Here is an 18,208-nt window from a genome sequence, read left to right on the forward strand (position 1 = left end):
GCGATATTTTCTTCCAATATGTGGGAGAAAAGTCGAAAAAGTCTAATTTTATCAAAATAAGTAGAAAAAAGTAGTCGTTTTTTTTTTAAAATAGTAAAAAAAGTCGAAAAAGTCATACAATCCGAGAACTGTATTTTACATACAGATTTGTATTTTTATACAAATTTTTTTCATCTCAAACAAATTTATTCAATTTTAAACAGAAAAGCTTTCTTCTATTAAATTTTCAAAAATTTTTTTCTACTTTGTAGAAATTCGTTTAAATTTTATTTAATTTTAATTTTATTTCGTAAAATCGACGACTGGTAGAAAAATGACAGGAGAAAAATAACATACAATTTTTTTATTTGAAATTGAAACTATTCTATATTATTAATTCTGTTAAGAAGTTATTACAATGATTTATTATTTACACAATCATGGCCTTTGGAGTGATTTGAGAAAAAATACATAACAATATTTCACTTTCTGTCATATATAAAATTGTTCATATTTTCTTAAACGTCTATTATACATAATCTTTCATTCTCGCGAGTGTAAATATATTTTCTTCTTCTTCTAGTTTTTTCTTTAATAAAACACAAAAAAGAGTTTATTGTGCACACGTATTTAAATACTAATCGGAAATTCTTTTCTTTACATTAGCAAAAACGGAGAAAAACAAATCGACAATAGGAATAAATAATAAATCCTACATTAGTTGAAAAAAAAAAAATGTCTAAAAATATCACCGGCAAATCATATCAGAATTCTTAAATATAATTTCAAATTTAAATATTTAAAATATTATTTTATTAGAATGTTAAAAGTGAGAAAAAATTGATATTTTTTTTTACATTATTTAAAAATTTTTAATAAAAGTGTCAAATATTTTTAAATTGGTATCAACTTTTCTGTGCATATAGAAAATTTTGAATATGAATGAATGAATTCTTAACTTATTAAATAATTTGGTACGTTTATATTGAATTAAATTCAAATAAAAAATTATGGTACTGAAAATTTTAATGATATCTGCCAATGATTTTTTTCATTGTCATAATTGTTAGCTTTTTTCTGATTAAAAATTCAGTTAAAAAATCAAATTATACCAGTGATTAAAATGATTTTTAGAAATCATAAAATATTTTTAAAATTCTTTTCAGGCACATACAATATTTTATGAAGAAAAATAACAAAAAAGAATCAAAAGTAAATGATTTCTTTAATATTGGAAAATATTTTTCTTTTTTCTTCTCTTTAGTAAAAAATTAATTGTTGAGCGCAAAAATTATGGAGAGATTTTCACGTGTTTCTTTTTTCATCCCCAGCCGCATTAAAATGAATTGACGCTGAATTGATGCAAAAACGTTTCCTCGTTGGTTTTGGTCCATCGTTGAAAACATGGCCAAGATGCGATCCACATTTCGAGCAATTGACCTCCGTGCGCACCATATCTGGATTAGCGATCAGCAGTAGTAGATTTCCGCCGACTGAGAGTCGGATTTTCATATTCGGAAGTCAAGTGATGGGTGGAGCAGGAGGACAAAGGAAATAATAATAGAGTGTGATTATTTCAAGAGACAAACATCTTTTTTTCGCTACTTTAATCGACTGCTGCTTGTTTTTTTTTATATTCTTCAATTTTTTCTTTTTCTTTACACATATTTTTTTTTTTTTTTTTTGACTAAAAATTGACTACGAATTTGTGATAAAAGACACAAATATTGGTAAACAGCACATGCTTCTTTATAAATTTAAAAAAAAAACAGATGCAAAAAAATTCTAATGTTTATTGAGAAAGTATTTACAGGGTTGCCACGCTTTCGCTCATTTCAAATTCCCTGACTTTTCCAGGTTTTCCAGATTAAAAAACGGAATTTTTCCAGGTTTTTAAAACTACATTTATATTTTACCAAATTAAATAATTAGTCATTATAATTTCTCGATAAGAATTAAGATTTTCAAAAATTTTAAATTCAAACCTTTTTGAAATTAAACAACTTATAAAAAATTGGTATAAAACATGAAGAAAAAATTATGCAAATTGTAAACTCAACTCTTTTAAAATTGAATTAATTTTGAAATATTTAAGAAAAATTAGATTTCAAGAATAAGCACAATAACTTTTGAAAACAATAATTTTCCAGGATTCCGATCAAAATTCCCTGACTTTCCCAAGTTTTTTCAAGGTTTATAAAATTCTCTGACATTTCCAGGTTTTCTAGGTTTCCAGGTTACGTGGCAACCCTGATATATAATTCGAAAAGAAGGATTAGAATTCGCTTAAATTTTTTTGAATTAAAAACCGAAGTGGCTCTCAAAAAATAAATGATGCACTCTCTAAATTTGAAATAGTGAAAATGTTTACTAATTTCAATTAGTGACTAACTTTTTGCTTTTGCATTAGTAAATTTAAAATTTTACTAATAATCTCTACTGAGTTAGTAAAATTTAAAAATTCAAAAGTATAAAGTCAGTCAATAATTTAGTAAAAAATTTTCCTAATTGAAATTTAGAGAGTAAAAAGAAATTTAATAGAAGAAACAAACGTTTTATTAAAGAAATGCAACTAGAAAAATTTACATGAAAAACATTTATTTGAAATAATGTGCATTAGAGAAAGTATTCAAAAATTATAAAATTTATAATATAAAAAAACAAAAATTACTACAAAATTTATTTCAAAAAGATGACACTACTAAATTTATTTTTTCGCTACTAAATTTTTTTTTAAGTTACTACCATTATTTTTCAAATATTAAAAAAAAAAATTCTTCACGATTCTAAATAAAAAAATTAATGTGCCTTTTTGATAAAAGTGATAATTTGAAAATAATTACGTGCCCCATTTTTTCAATGCGATAATATTTTCTCTAAATGATTTCAAAAAATCTATATTGTCTAAATTTGCTTTACTTTTTACAAATTTCCAATATTTTTGTTTTATATCATTTTCAAAATAACATCCAAATTTTTTTTGTTTCTATAACAATTTCGAAAAATAATGCAATTTTACAACAGTAAAAATATGCAATTTTTAATTGTACTTATAAAATTTCTTTTATGCAGAACTAGATACTAAAAAGCGTGTTAGAGAAAGAAAAGATTTATTTTCTTTTCTTTTTTTCAAAATCCAAATAAAACGACAAAATACATCCTCGAAATCTCGACACAATCTACAAGAGAAAATATTCTACAATTTCTCATGAAAAAAATAGTAAAATCACGATTACTGAAAACTTAGTTCGAGAAGTAATTTGAAAAAAAATTAATTTCCAATGAATTAAAAGTAGAGAGTATTTTCTGAAAAAAAAGTAAACCAATTTCGATTTTTGTCGTAAAAGAAAGAAAATAAATGAAAATTTCTAAATTATGTGCAACCAAAAATACTATTCAGGCATTTAAATAAATCTTGTTTTTTAGCCATCAATTTTAAAGTTTGTCACTTTAAATAATAGTTTATTTTTAAAGTTTAATAACAATTTTTATTTTCAATTAGTTATTCACTCTAGGTGTATTTTTATGTTTAGCAAATATTTTATTTTCAATTATAATTTTAAGTTTAACACTTATTTTATTTTAAATAAATTTTTTTAACGTTTTTTTTGTTCTTAAACACCAATTTTATTCTTTAACAATAACACCATTTTTTAACACTCATTTAAATGAGTTTAAATTTAAATAACAATTTTATTATTTTATATCCAATAAATTGTACAGTAAATAAACATTAAAAGCATTTCAAAACATTTTAGTCAAAACTTTAGAAATTAAAAGAAAATAAAAACATTAAATTAAAAAAAATCAGTAAAAATTGTTAATATTGGCAAACAACGAAATTATGCGATGGAAATTTTTAAGCGATTTTAAAACAAAATATTAAATTGCAAAAGAAATCAATTTAATTATGAGATTAAAATTAATTAAAATTATAAATTATCTGTTAAAATAATAATTTTTTAAAAATTATTAATTATATCATATAATTAGGAACAAAAATTCTAATTAATAATTGTAATAATTTTAATCTAATCATTTTTTTAATCACTGTTTAATTAATTTTTTCTCTTTAATGTAATAATTGTATTTTTAATACAATAATTTATTAATAACTTTATTTTAATAATTTTTTGTCCTCTTTTAATGAATTTTTCATTTTAGTCTGTTTTTTCAATAAAAAATTGGATTATTAGATATATTGAATTTTTATTATTATATTAATTATTATTAATAATAATTTTAGATAATAAATTGTTTAATAACTTTAACATTAGCAAAAAATGTCATGACGAAAAATATAGTAAAAAAACAGACAATCATCTTCTAATTAACGACAAATAGGTTTTAAAAATAATCGTGACACAAAGAGGCGTGTCACGCAATTATTTGTTGAGAGAACAAAAGCGTGAACTTTAAAAGGACAAGATTCATTTTACTGAGATTAATCTCTCAGTAAAAAAAAAATTCTTGAACGAAGAACAAAATAAAAATTAATAATTTGCTTTTTATAAGATAGCGAGGAATGTTAAATGTGTGTTATTTTTTCTATACATATAATTTCAAAATATGTATATAATTTATGACAGACAGGTTTTATTTTTATTTATAATACAGCGCCGCTTTATTTTTTTCGTTTTTAGTTTAACATTTAAAAAAAAAAAAGAAATGATGTAAGTCTATTACAATCACACTCTAAGCTCCGACATGCGGGATAAAGAAGATGGTATTTTTGGAAATATTGGACAATATTTGAACACATTCTTCCAGCCACAATTCAATAATAATTTTTTTTTTTTAGAAATATTATTTTTCATTCAAGCATAAAACGTGCAAAAATGACAAATAATTATTGTTTCTCAAAATTATCTGTTTTATTTGAAAAATAATAAAATCACAAAGCGGTGATTATTTAAATAAAATATTCTGAGGCAAATTAGCTAATCTGCTAAAGAATAATAACAACAAAAGAAAATGTAAACAAATTTAAAATTAAAAAAGTAATAAAAAAAAATTTAAAAAAAACAACTGCTAGTTTACATTAAAATGGAGAAATAAATATTATAGTGGGTCAGTCCATTGACTTTCGTCTGAGAGTCGTTGCGACCATATTTTAAAAAATTCTAATTTTCATATATGTGAAACTCGATTATTTTCTGATTTCATTAATCATAATATTATGTTACAAATTTTATTTCGTTTAATAATATTCATTATCAAAAATAGGTTGTTCACGATGTGATTTCGTAACCTTAAATTTTGCAATTTTTTAAAAGACGTTATTATTCAAAAACTATTAAATATTAGGGGTTGGTACTTACCACAAATATAAATCTTTCCATTCTGCACGTTCTAATGACCAAAATGAACTAAAAATTCTATTATTTGTGGACGAAAATTGATTTAAAAAATTTATTTATCCAAAAAAATTAAACTTTTTGTTTCACTTACAACTTTTTTGTCGGACCTCAAAAAAATTTGGGGTTTTGCAAATATTTCTTTAAGAACATAATTTATCTTCTATTGAAATTTGACGAAGGTGTTTTTCTTCGTTCTCAAAATAATAATTATAAAAAATTTTGTTCAAAAAGGTTAATTATAATGCTTGAAATAAACAACAAGCATTGTTATTTTAGTGTCAATATCAACTTCAAGTCTTAGAATTAACCTTTTTGCATACAAAATTTTTTATAATTATTATTTCGAAAACGAAGAAAAACACCTTCGCCAAATTTCAATAGAAGATAAATTATGTTCTTAAAGAAATATTTGCAAAACCCCAAATTTTTTTGAGGTCCGACAAAAAAGTTGTAAGTGAAACAAAAAGTGTAATTTTTTTGGATAAATAAATTTTTAAAATCAATTTTCGTCCACAAATAATAGAATTTTTAGTTCATCTTGGTCGTTAGAACGTGCAGAATGGAAAGATTTATATTTGTGGTAAGTACCAACCCCTAATATTTAATAGTTTTTGAATAATAACGTCTTTTAAAACGTTGAAAAATTTAAGGTTATGAAATCACATCGTGAACCACCTACTTTTGATAATTAATATTATTAAACGAAATAAAATTTATAACATAATATTATGATTAATGAACTCAGAAAATCATCGAGTTACACATATATGAAAATTAGATTTTTTTAAAAATATGGTCGCAACGACTCTCAGACGAAAGTCAGTGGACTTACCCTACACTGAGAAAAATAAACATAACTGGGTGCTGTCCGGACAGGACTGGTCCCTGTCCAAAATTTTTTTTTCATTTAGACAGTACTCTTTGCTTTCTAGACAGGAATGATTCCTGTCCAGAACGGACTCAGTAATGTCTTAGACATTAATGAAACAGACAGATGTGAACGATGTCCGGACAGGAACCATTCCTGTCCAGACATTAATGACAACTCGCCGCCTTTAACAGACGTAAGACATAATTCAAAACAATTATAATTAAAGGTTATAATAATGTCAATAAAAGATAGAATTAATTAAAGTAAACGGTCGTTATTTTACTGTTAGATGTAAAAGTAAAATATATTGCTAGTTAAGTGAATAAAGGACAGATTGTGTTTTAGGGAAAATAAATCGGACATTTAGAAAAAACTCTTTCAGAAATTATTATTTTAGATATTATTATATCTTATATTCTATACATTAATAAAACATTATATTAATTTTTAGTGTTTTCTATTTCAATCTAAACGCGAATTTTTTTTTAACACAATAATTAAATTAAATTAAACAAGTAATTAAATGATAGTGAATACGTTATAATGTATTATATATTTTATAGAGTAGTAGTATTTAAAGAAAATAAAAGTATAATATATATTTTCACATTTAATAAAATTTAACGAATGCAATACAATAATATTTTAAATATATGTAAAATTTATTTCAACATTATTACAAAAGAATACATTGCTGTGAATCAGAGTTCAAGTTTTTGTAAAATATATAACGGAAATAAGAGTAGGTTTTATGTTTCTAAAGTTGAAAATAAATATTAATATAATTTTCCTAAACGACTCAAATCCATCGCTTTGGGATGTACAGTTTTCCATTCTTATTTTTACTAAGAAATGAAACATAAGCTGATTGTATTTTTTCATTGGAAAGTCGAACAAATTTGAATCTATCAGTTAAATCGCGAGAATACAGTTCGTAAGCTTGGAAATGGTGGTCATATAAATAATTTCCAGTCACATTTTTTGCGATAATAATTATTTTTTGAGGTTCAACTTCAACTATAATATAAACAATGTATAATTCTGGGTCATTTTCACCAGGTATCATTAATACTGCATTCTGACAAATGTTGCGACCTTGAAGTAAAATGGACTGTAAGTGTTTCACGTTGTTCTGTACTTCAATATCAGCAAGTAAAGGAAAATACAAATGCATGTTTGGCAAGTCTGTTACTTTTAGAGTTTCTGAAGTCTGATATTCATAAAGTTTCAATTCCAAATTTTCATTACGCAAAAATCTGTCAGAAGCCTGCAACTGAGATTTAATAGCTAAAGTCTTAGTAATATTTTGTCTATTACGTGAAGCATGAGCGGCCAATTTTGAAATTCGGTTTTTACTTTCGCATCTTAAAGTTGACAGATGCCATATAGGACCAAAACGCTTTGATACTCTAGGATAGTGGGGGAGAAGATGATGCTTCGGTTTCACGCAATCCTTAAACAAAGAAGTCAACTTTCCTAAATATTCTGCTATTAGGCTTTCTAAGTAGTTCAATATGTCAACATCAACAATTGGTGAGACGACAATATCTATTATTTCTCTTAAAGTAATAAAAAGATCCCAGTGTTCATTAGCACGTGGTACTAAATCTCCAATCAGTAAACCAAGATTTCGAATAAAGCAGAATGCTTCACTAGCCGACATTTTTATGTGCTTGTTTTTTATCTGGTTCAATTTTATCGGACGTGGCTTATTCGTTTCATTTGGCCCGTAATCAAAATTTTGAACTCTAGAATTAAGTTCTGTTAGTGTAAAGAAATCATCAATTTCAATGAACTGGTGAAGAATTAATCCAGTATCATATTCAACTATACCTTCAAAAATATCATGCGCAGGGTCAACGCCTATTAGTTCCAAGGTAGAACCAGATTTTAAATCAGATATAGCTGATTGTCTTGCGACACCTGTTTTTTTAAGATCATCTGCAAGCAGATCAGATTGGTATGATGTTTCGTCTCTAAGTTTACACTGCGATTCCTTTAAAATTGTGCTCATTTCTGAACTCTTCACGTGACAAAATCGGCATGGGTAGTTAGCCGTGAAACCTGTTGTAAAACCAAGTAATTGATTAAATGCCTTATTATCGCCGATACAAGTTCCTACAACCAAATAAACTTGTTGAATACCATCTGGAGTGGAAACAGGTATTCCTGAAGTTGCCAAAAAATTCAGTTCATTTACACCCTTTGTAAAAAACATACGAAGAGGGACTTTTTCCAAGTCAATAGATCTGAACAATGTCAAGATAAAAATGTTTTCTACCTTTGATTGTAGCTGAGGATGTAAACAGGCAATAACGACATAAACGGCACCAATTTGTCCTATTCCCTTATGGCTACCTAGTGGATTGTTAGTTTCATATTCGTCCCAGTAAAGAAATAAGGGAAGAACAATCCGATTCTCATAATCACGTTTTATAATTTTCCAACGTTCACCTTGTACAAAATTAAACAATATAGAGTCATCATTTTCCAGATCAGCAAGATAAGATAATGTACTTTTAAGTACTCCTGGAATTTCTAAAAATTTTTTAATAGTTTCACGAATAGGGAAAAATTGGAAAGAAACCTTCTCATTTTCGGGATCGGAAATATTTGCTTGATTATTATAGAAATCTTCCTTGTTGATAATAACTTCTACAGGTGGAAAGTAGGTTCCTAAATTTTTTTCAAAATGAACTAAACATTTATGCTCTGTATCGATATGAGCAAATACGTTTTGAAAATCGTTAAACATTCGTTGAAATGCATGAAGATTTTGTGAATTCTCTCCTAATTGAGATAATCTTAAGAGAACTATATGAATTAAATTTGTAACCGATTTTTGTTGTAAAATGCTTGTCATATCATCTATAAACTCAAATGCTCGCGTTCTTGTTAAATCGGGTTGACTAAGCCATTTGCTGGCAACTAAATCAGCCTGCAATTTTAAGATTTGACAAAATATTTGTGGATCCATTTTACACAATATCAGCCCTTACAATGTATAAAATCAAAAGTTGAAACAAGTAAACAACTAATAAAATACGATAACGATCAAACAAATAAACTACGAAGTGAGAACTACTCGTTGATTTTTTACTCGCCGGGAAGTTTCAGTTCATTCACGAAGAAAGACAATGCTTTTTTAGTTACTTGAAGCAACTTATCGTCGGGCTTATTGATTCGCAAAATAATTTTCTGCACAAGAACCCATGCGTGAGAACTTTTGGTTGGATACGGAATCCGGTATGCCAAATAAATTTTTACAGCCAAATCGAAAGCTTCAGGTATAGATTTACAATCGTATTTCACAGTTCTGACGATTAAGTATATTGTTTTTGGATCTTTGAGATTGCCAGTGATGACGACATAAGGTCCTTGTTCTTGGGGGGTTTGTTGTAATTTCCTTTCCACGAATGAATCTACGTCTTCATCAACCTAATGGAATTAAATGCCTTATGAGTTGTGTATATATATTAAACATTATAAAAACGAAACTTTTAAGGATTGCTTAAACATTGTGTAAAGAATACTCAAAGAAAATATTATATTCAGGGTGTCTACTAACCGGGAAAACAGGAAAATGAATTTGATCGGGAATAAGCCAGAAATTGTGTTCAAAACCGGGAATTTTTTCACCAAATTAAAAAAAATTATAATTTTAATTTGTTTATAAAAAATCGCTTTTTATTTCAATTTGTATTTATAAATAATTAATTTGACAGTAAAAAATCAGTCACTGATTCAAATATATAGTATGTAATAAATTCAAAAAAATATCGAATTAATAGAAATTTTGGGAAATTCAACTAAAAATAATTAAATTTGTTAAAGAATTTCATTAAAAACTTTTTAACAAATCGAATTTTCAAAGTATTTTAATTTAATAATTGAATTTTATAAAGAGTTACATTCTAATGTATTTGTTTTTTAGTGTGAAGATTAATAATTAAAATTTTTTAATAAAATTGAATTTTCGCAATGTTTTTTTGAAAAATCTGAAAAATAAGATTTTTGAAATTTTAAAATTCTTTTATTTCAAGATAATTTAAATTTTATAAACAAATAATTGAAAACTTTTGAAATAATTGAAATTTCTTTACTTTCTATTAAAAATAATTTAATTCTTTTAAAGAGATTTATTTATGTTCGGAATCAAATAAATTTAAATTTGATGAGAAAAAAGCCGGGAAAAATTAGAACAGAGCCGAGAATTTTGTTAAACGAAAATAGTAGATACCCTGTATATTGGACATTTTGGACAGTGAAAGCAGTATATACCATACCGCTACATTTGAGATGAACGTTTCTCGATCAGCAAGTTTGATCTTTTTTTCTTCGTCTGTGTCAAGTTTCAATCGCTTTGGTTTTCTGTTTGAATTTGGCTTTAATAGGGCAACGATTGCTGTCGGAAAAATGGTTATCAGAACTGTGTCTTTCTGATCTAAAAATCAAATTTCAGTAATAGATATTATTATTATGAATTAAATATAAACGACTGAATTCTTCGATGTAAATAATATACCATCAGTTAACGATTCAATATTATTGAACAGCTCTTGTAATTCATCATCAAGACGTCGTGAACTAATGAATTTGACTAAAGCGTCTCGAAATTGTGTCCAAGTTTCTACAATGCTTATTGAAGTTTCGTAGTATTTTTCGAAGTCCAACAGTATCTATATAAAAGCATACCTTTATGTCCATTTAAAATTGTAAAAACTATACCCATACCAAAGATAAATATAAATTTACCAAATCACGATGTTTTGCAAGACAAGGCAACTTTTCCCACTGCCATAATGCTCCGTTTAAACTTTGTTTTGACATCTCACGACGTGCAAAAAATGTTTTCTGCCAAGCATTTTTGAGTACATCCCAATCAAGTCCATTTTCACAAGGTGCTTTAATCAGTTGCAGTAATTCATCAACTGTATCTGTTAAATATATTGTACACGGAGAGACCCACATTCGTAAAAATTACTAAAAACGGTTGCAATGACCGGAAATAAGGGGACTTTTAGCATAATGTACTACAGAATTAGATAAATTTACAAAAGAAATAGATAAATTTGCTACATTGAAATAGCAAGTTTTAATATTTTGTGTAAGAGTTGTAAATGTAGCGAAAATTGATTATAGTTTTCTCTAATTTAATTAGACAAAATCTGACAAATGAAAACATTTTCCACTAAAATCTTCTATCCACTGTAGTAATTTTTGGTGAGCAAGTGTGGCTAGCGAGTGCAGTCATATGGCGCCTGTATTTCTATTGGTTGCTAACCTCGTCAATCTCCGTAAATGAGCCGATGCCTTCCGATCATTGACAGTGACTATGTTTCGCGTATGTAAAATAAATTTGGATATTATCTACAATAATTAAATATAAAGTGAAACGTAGGTCGTTCGGTATCTCAGAAATTGACCATTATAAATTAATAAATTTTGCATTTATTCCTGTCCCAAGAAGTATGTCTTATAATAAGTTGTTAAAAGTAAACTGCTTTCTCGTAAGTGCTGTAAATTTTCATCATTCAATATATAAGGAAACAAAGATGTATACTTTCAGTGAAATTCGTTGTCGTGCGTGCAGTTGTGTATTAGTGTATTAATTAACCGCGTCTATACATATAAGTGAAATAAACATGTGTGTGTCTTCAAATATTTATCCAACAACAAATATATAAGTGTGTGAGTGTGTGTGTCTGTGTATGTAAAAATCCTTCCAGTTTACCTCCACTAGTCAAGAATTGACGGGAAACCGGCGACAAAAATCCGTATTTTTTCTTTTCACTCTTTCTTTCTGCATTTACAACGACTATAGTAATTTTACGTACACAATGTTTCTGAGTTTTACTACAGTTGTTTGGAACTATTGGACGAAATAGTAAGAAACTTTGCTAATTTGGTGAACATTTGTCGGGATTAGTGACTTAGTGTAGAAAATAGTAAAAAATACAAAAAGTCCCCTTATTTCCGGTGGTTGCAATGTGAATATAGTAAATTCTAGTGTGATTTTATACAAAAATTAGTAATCTCGGTCTCTCCGTGTATAATATTATGGATGCAAAATTTATATTTATACACATATATAATCGTGAAAATACCAGGTTGTTTATCAGCATCAACATCGACATTAACTTCTTCTAAGGTTGCTTTTACTAATAAGCCATCTTCAGCGAGAAGAGTTCTCAAATAATTTATGCGATTCATGAATCGTCCAGAAGCTCGAATTTTTTTTGATACACCACCAATTTTGACTGTCTTCGTTGCTGTGTAAAATACTCCTGGGACCTGCTTGAAAATGGTCGCACATTCCACCGACAGTTGAGTCAAAATCTCAGAAGAAATTCTATAAATGGATAAATTGTTAATTTTTTAAGTTTTGAATGAATTATAATTCCTAATAAAATTTTTTTTAATCTTGTTTCTATTTTTTATTTTGATATAAATTTGTTATATTTTTCCATTTTGCATTTGTATTTATTTATTATTATTATTTATTTTTATTTATTTATTTATTTATTTATTTATTTATTTATTTATTTATTTATTTATTTATGTATTTATTTATTTATTTATTTATTTATTTTTATTTTTATTTTTATTTTTATTTTTATTTATTTATTTATTTATTTTTATTTTTATTTAGTATTTAAAATTTTTTTATAATTCCATTTTCAAGAAAGTGTGACAAGTTCCTCGATTAAAATTATAGAATGTATTATTAATATGCATTTTGCAGTTTAAAATTTAGAGAAAAATTATAAAAAATTAAAAATGTAATTAAAAACGATTCAGTTATAGAGCAAATAATTTCTCGCAAAAATTCTTATACATATGGTTATTGTAAAGAGCTTACTCAAAGCTTTTCAATGGATTTTGTAAACTTATATTTTTTTCTTGAAAAATGAGGTTACATTCCCGATTTATAATCAAATGAGTTAGAGAGGCTAAAGCATTTTCTGAAAGGTTTTCATTTTTTTCGAAGTGGCTAAGAATTCTTTTTCCATCGAATGATTTTGACAGGAAGTTTTTGAGATTCTCCCTCCCAATTAAAGCACTGTTCTCTCCAGGAAGAACAGTTTCTTGACATTTTGTACAGAGGATGTCACAAAGTGTGGAATTCGTAGCACTAGCGATGGAATTATGAAGCGAATTTTCAAAAGAGAATACAATTTCTATAGAACGATTAGAAATGAATAATAAGAATAAAATAATTTATTTTTAAAGAAAATTTAAAGATTAATAAAAACGTATAACTTACCCTGGGACTCCATATTTACACTTTAAACAACTGTCATAATAACCTTTGAAAACTATTGCGAAATTTCAGCATTCATTTTTTTAATTATTATAAGGTGATATTCATAGAAGTTATAAAGTTTTTTTTGTATAGAATAAAATCAGAGATTATTTAAGGTTGGATTTTTTCGAACACTACAAATAAGTATACAGATTTATTTAAACGCGGCGAGTTGTCATTGATGTCTGGACAGGAGTGGTTCCTGTCCAGACATCGTTCACATCTGTCTTCTTCATTAATGTCTAAGACATTACTCAGTCCATTCTGGACAGGAATCATTCCTGTCCAGAAAGCAAAGAGTACTGTCTAAATGAAAAAAAAATTTTGGACAGGGACCAGTCCTGTCCGGACAGCACTCAGTTATGTTTATTTTTCTCAGTGTAGTAAATAATATATAAATACAAATTTATTTACAATATACTAAAAAGCTAAAATGAGCCGAAAAGTACTAAAACTGCAAAATAAGACAATACAAAATTGAAAAAGAAATTAAAATAATAAAATGAGAAGGAAAATTAAAAGAAAATTAATAATTTTTACATGTGAAAAGCAAATTTGCCAAAAAAGCATGGATTTAAAAAAAACAATTTTGCCTTAAATGTTCAATTATTGGATAAAATAATTTATTTACGTTTTAAAAATTATTTTCATTGACGGCCGAAGAAAGAAAAAATAAACGGTGTGAAATGAAAATTGGAAATATTTTTTTTAGGATGGAATGGGCGCTTCTACATTATAAGCAGGTTTTTTTTAAATAATTCTAAACTAAAATTAGTTAAAAACTTTAAATCAACTAATGAAACTAAATAAAAAAACTGAAACGATTTTCTCTAAAAAGCTATACCTGCATTATGTAAAGGAATCAATTATCGAGACGGTTCTAAATTATATTTGCAGATATAATAATCTAAAATGTTGCTCATACATTTAGTAAATCTGTTAAATACATAATTAATTAATCACAAGAAAATTAAGTAATTAATTAATTTATTAATCACAAGAAAATTAACTAATTAATTCATTAATTAATAAACTAATTAATCAAATGATGAACTAATTAATTATTAAGTTAATTTCTTTGTCAATTTATAACATGATTTAATATTTTTGATAGAAAATAATTTTCCTTACTTAATTATAGTTCGTCAACAATTGATTCCTTTACCATATACTGTAAATTTAAAAAAAAATGACGACTCTTACTACTAAAATATAAAAGTCTTACAACTACAAATACACATTCTAATGACGAACGTTAATTATATACTGTTGATATAAAATATAATTGACGAATTTTGTACTAAAATTTACTAAGACATTATTTTTTAGTTACACAAAAAGAATCTATTAAATATTCAACTATTTATTTATTTATTGAAAAAAGCTCTAAGAAGTTCTGCACTTAAAAATAAATTAATTTAATGAACAAAAAAGGACATACAAATAATTTAGATAATAACTATAAATTCTATATAAAAATGAATATAAAAACAAATAATAAATACAAATAAGTTCACAAATAAATAATAAATATAAATTGATACATAAATAAATTAAAAATAAACAAATATAAAGAAATACGTTAAATAAATACAAATATAAATTGAAAAACTTTTTAAACTATACGAATACAGAAAAAGTACTCTAATAATTATATTTATAAATAATTAAACACAATTTTTTAAAAAAAGGTCAAATTTTTCTAAATTTGGGAAATTTTTTTTTTTACTATTTTTTAGCAAATCGAAATTTCTACATTTTACGAGAAACATAAAAATGAAAAAAATCTAAAAGTTTATCAACTAAATGGAAAATGTTCTTCATCTAAATAAAGGGAATTAAAACGTACCATGTGAAGTATCTTTTGTCAATTTAACTCTCCCCTGATCTAAAACTTCATTAAAAGCAGGCCAGCCACATCCGCTGTCATATTTTGTTTCGGAAGAAAATAATTCTTGGTCACACACTAAGCAAGTGTAGGTCCCCTTGTCATAGACTTTATTGTAACATCCGGTGAACGGTCTGAAAAGAATGTCAAATGTTAGACAAACAAGAAAAAAAATTAGAAAATTCGCAACGTAAATTCTTCTTTTTTTTTAAATAACTTGGCATTGATGCACAAAAGTGCTGATTGAGATGCACTTGAAATAATTTATTTTTAGTTTTCGTTGTCATCTCAAATTTTCGAGTTTACCAACAAATGTTCTGAAAATACAAAAAAAAGGATTAAAAATTTTAATTTTTCATCAATAATGAATTTACAACTGAATCTTTTTTTATTAACAAGAAAAAGAACAAGAAGAAATAATATAAATAAATAAAAATTTCCTTCTTGGAAAAATTGTCCTAAAACTGAAAAATTAATTTTTGGCTCACGTCCAACGATCAGAAAATATTTTGTAATGCCTTAAGAAACTATATGTATAAATAGAAGACAAGCATTTTGTAATTTCTTGGAAACCATTTTCAGCAATTTTAGTTTTCGAGAGATTGAATTTTTAAACAGTTTATCATTATTTAATTAATTAAATAAAAACCATAACAATGACAATAAATAGTAATAATAAATAATAATTGAAAATATTTTATAATAATAACAGTAATTAAATAAACAATAATAATATTTCAATAATTTATTTAACCTGCATAAGTATATATTTATAATAATTACATTAAAAAAAATAATATTATCTTTTTGAGAAGTAATAAAATTATTATTATATATTACGTTAATTCGTTATTAACATTATTTTTTTAGTTATTACATTAAAATATTAATAAAAAAGTTTAAATTACGGGAAAATTTAACAAATATCAAAAGAAATGGAATTAAAATATAAATAAATATTCTAAATTTTTTCATTTTACAATAAAAAATTCCCGAGCGTTATTTAAAAAAATTTTCTAAAAAGAATTTTTTTTTAACAAAAAAATAATTTAATAAAAATAAAAATATACCTTTCTGTGCCCTTTTCTTGTGTCACGTGCCATTGTATTGGTGTCAATCGTTTTCTTAACTCTTCTTTATCGATTTCAGTCGTCATTTTTCTTATTGTTTCTATATAAAAAATTATACAACTGAAATTAAATTAAAAAAAGAACAATAACTTATATTTTAATTGGAATATTTTAAGTATTAATATTGTATAAATAAATATTTGGAAGGCAAAAATTTGTTAATAATACTGAGTTTACAGCTGGACTGTTTAGCACGAACTGATCTAATTTTCAAATATACAATCCCCGCCTCCAACCTTATATATTTCAAGGACAATTGATATGTAATTCAACGATGCTAGAGAAAAATTTTTTTTACTTCAGCTTCTCCACAGTTCAAAATATCATTTTACTGTTATAATCTATCAATAAGAATATTAAAAAAACTGAGAAGCAATAATTTCTCCAAAAAGAAAAAAAATAATAATTAAAAATTAAATACTCTATCGGTAATGTCATACTGGAAAATTAGAAATCACTGGAATTTGCGACGCAAATTATGGAAATGAAACTAAAATGAATCAATAGTAGGGGGAAACCTGTATTTGGTAGTTTTTAAAAAACGAAATAAGGGACAAAAACTCAATAAAAATCGAAAATAATATAATTATCATAATTATTAACTGGAAAAAAATATTTACATTTGAGGGATTAATTTTGTGCTTGGAAATTAATAAAGGAATGAGTAAATAACTGCGGTGAAAATTAATTTTTGACAATTGTAGAATTGCAGTACAAGATAAAAATCTTAGAACAGAAAAATTTATGACGTTAAAATTTTGACATGTCTTTGTTTACACTCGATTTTTGTACTATTACGTAAGATTTTCTTACCTTTCTGACAGATGACACTTGCCGGAATCCGATTTAATATATTCGAAGTTTGATATTTAAGTACATTTCTCCAAAAAACAGGAAAAATAGACACCATTCCTTGACGTTTCGAACGTTTCGAACGCACTAAAAACCTAACCTACAAATTAGGTTTCACAGCTCGACAATTCCACTTGTTTCTCTCATCCTATTGGTCGAAAAAGCGCGCTTTATTTCAAAACGGTGTGGGTGTGCTTGTATCCACACTCACACACCGCCGTGAGTTTCCTCTCTATAAAGATAGTTCATGACTATTGAGATAAATTGTTTGTTTGATCGAGTTAAATAAATAAATACTTCATTATTAATTACTAATCTATAAGTAACATAGCCCCAATCTCACCACGAGGTCCTAAAATATTCCATAATTTTAAACAGAATTTCAAAATACGCGGCAATAAGAACCAATCAGCGACATAATAAAACTACACTTATCTGATTGGTTGAACTCAAACTACCGGTATATTTAAACTGATAAATTTTGCCAAAAATAAAATAAATATTTCATCATTATTTCTCCGGTGGAAAAATTCTTTTCTCAATAATTAATTTTAGATAAAAAGAAATAATTTTAGATAGGTATAATATTCATAAACTGTTTGCTAAAATCAAACTTTTTGAAGTTTTGAGACATTCTAATTTTCGAACATAACCTATAAAAAAGGAAAATTTGTACATACGGCGCAAAAAAAATGTCTTTTTGTTTTAATTATATGTATGGAAATTATTTTCTATTATATCGCATCATTTTATCGGAATGTATATAACACGAATAACATAAGAAATATATAAATAGAAAGACCTTGTAAAAAATATAATCAA

General features: G+C 25.7%; 1 protein-coding gene across 7 annotated transcripts; it reads right to left on the minus strand.

The window, feature by feature from the left end:
• Window positions 1–1,220: 1,220 nt before the first annotated feature.
• LOC122509108 (methionine-R-sulfoxide reductase B1) lies at window positions 1,221–17,498 on the minus strand. 7 transcript variants are annotated; one of them, XM_043622894.1, is made up of 6 exons: window positions 13,478–13,978; window positions 12,318–12,562; window positions 10,966–11,114; window positions 10,736–10,889; window positions 10,497–10,654; window positions 9,307–9,648 (listed from the first exon to the last, which is right to left on the minus strand). In XM_043622894.1, exons 2-6 carry the CDS (start codon window positions 12,421–12,423, stop codon window positions 9,307–9,309), a joined length of 909 nt encoding a protein of 302 aa, XP_043478829.1. In that variant the 5' UTR covers window positions 12,424–12,562; window positions 13,478–13,978. The 7 variants fall into 7 exon arrangements, with proteins under 7 accessions (XP_043478834.1, XP_043478833.1, XP_043478832.1 ...); XM_043622893.1 differs by having other exon boundaries at window positions 10,966–11,147; XM_043622895.1 differs by lacking the exon at window positions 9,307–9,648 and having other exon boundaries at window positions 10,329–10,654; window positions 10,966–11,147.
• Between the last annotated feature and the right edge of the window lie 710 nt (window positions 17,499–18,208).

This window comes from Leptopilina heterotoma, unplaced genomic scaffold (genome assembly GCF_015476425.1).
Source record: "Leptopilina heterotoma isolate Lh14 unplaced genomic scaffold, ASM1547642v1 Lhet_6, whole genome shotgun sequence".
NCBI lineage: Eukaryota > Metazoa > Arthropoda > Insecta > Hymenoptera > Figitidae > Leptopilina > Leptopilina heterotoma.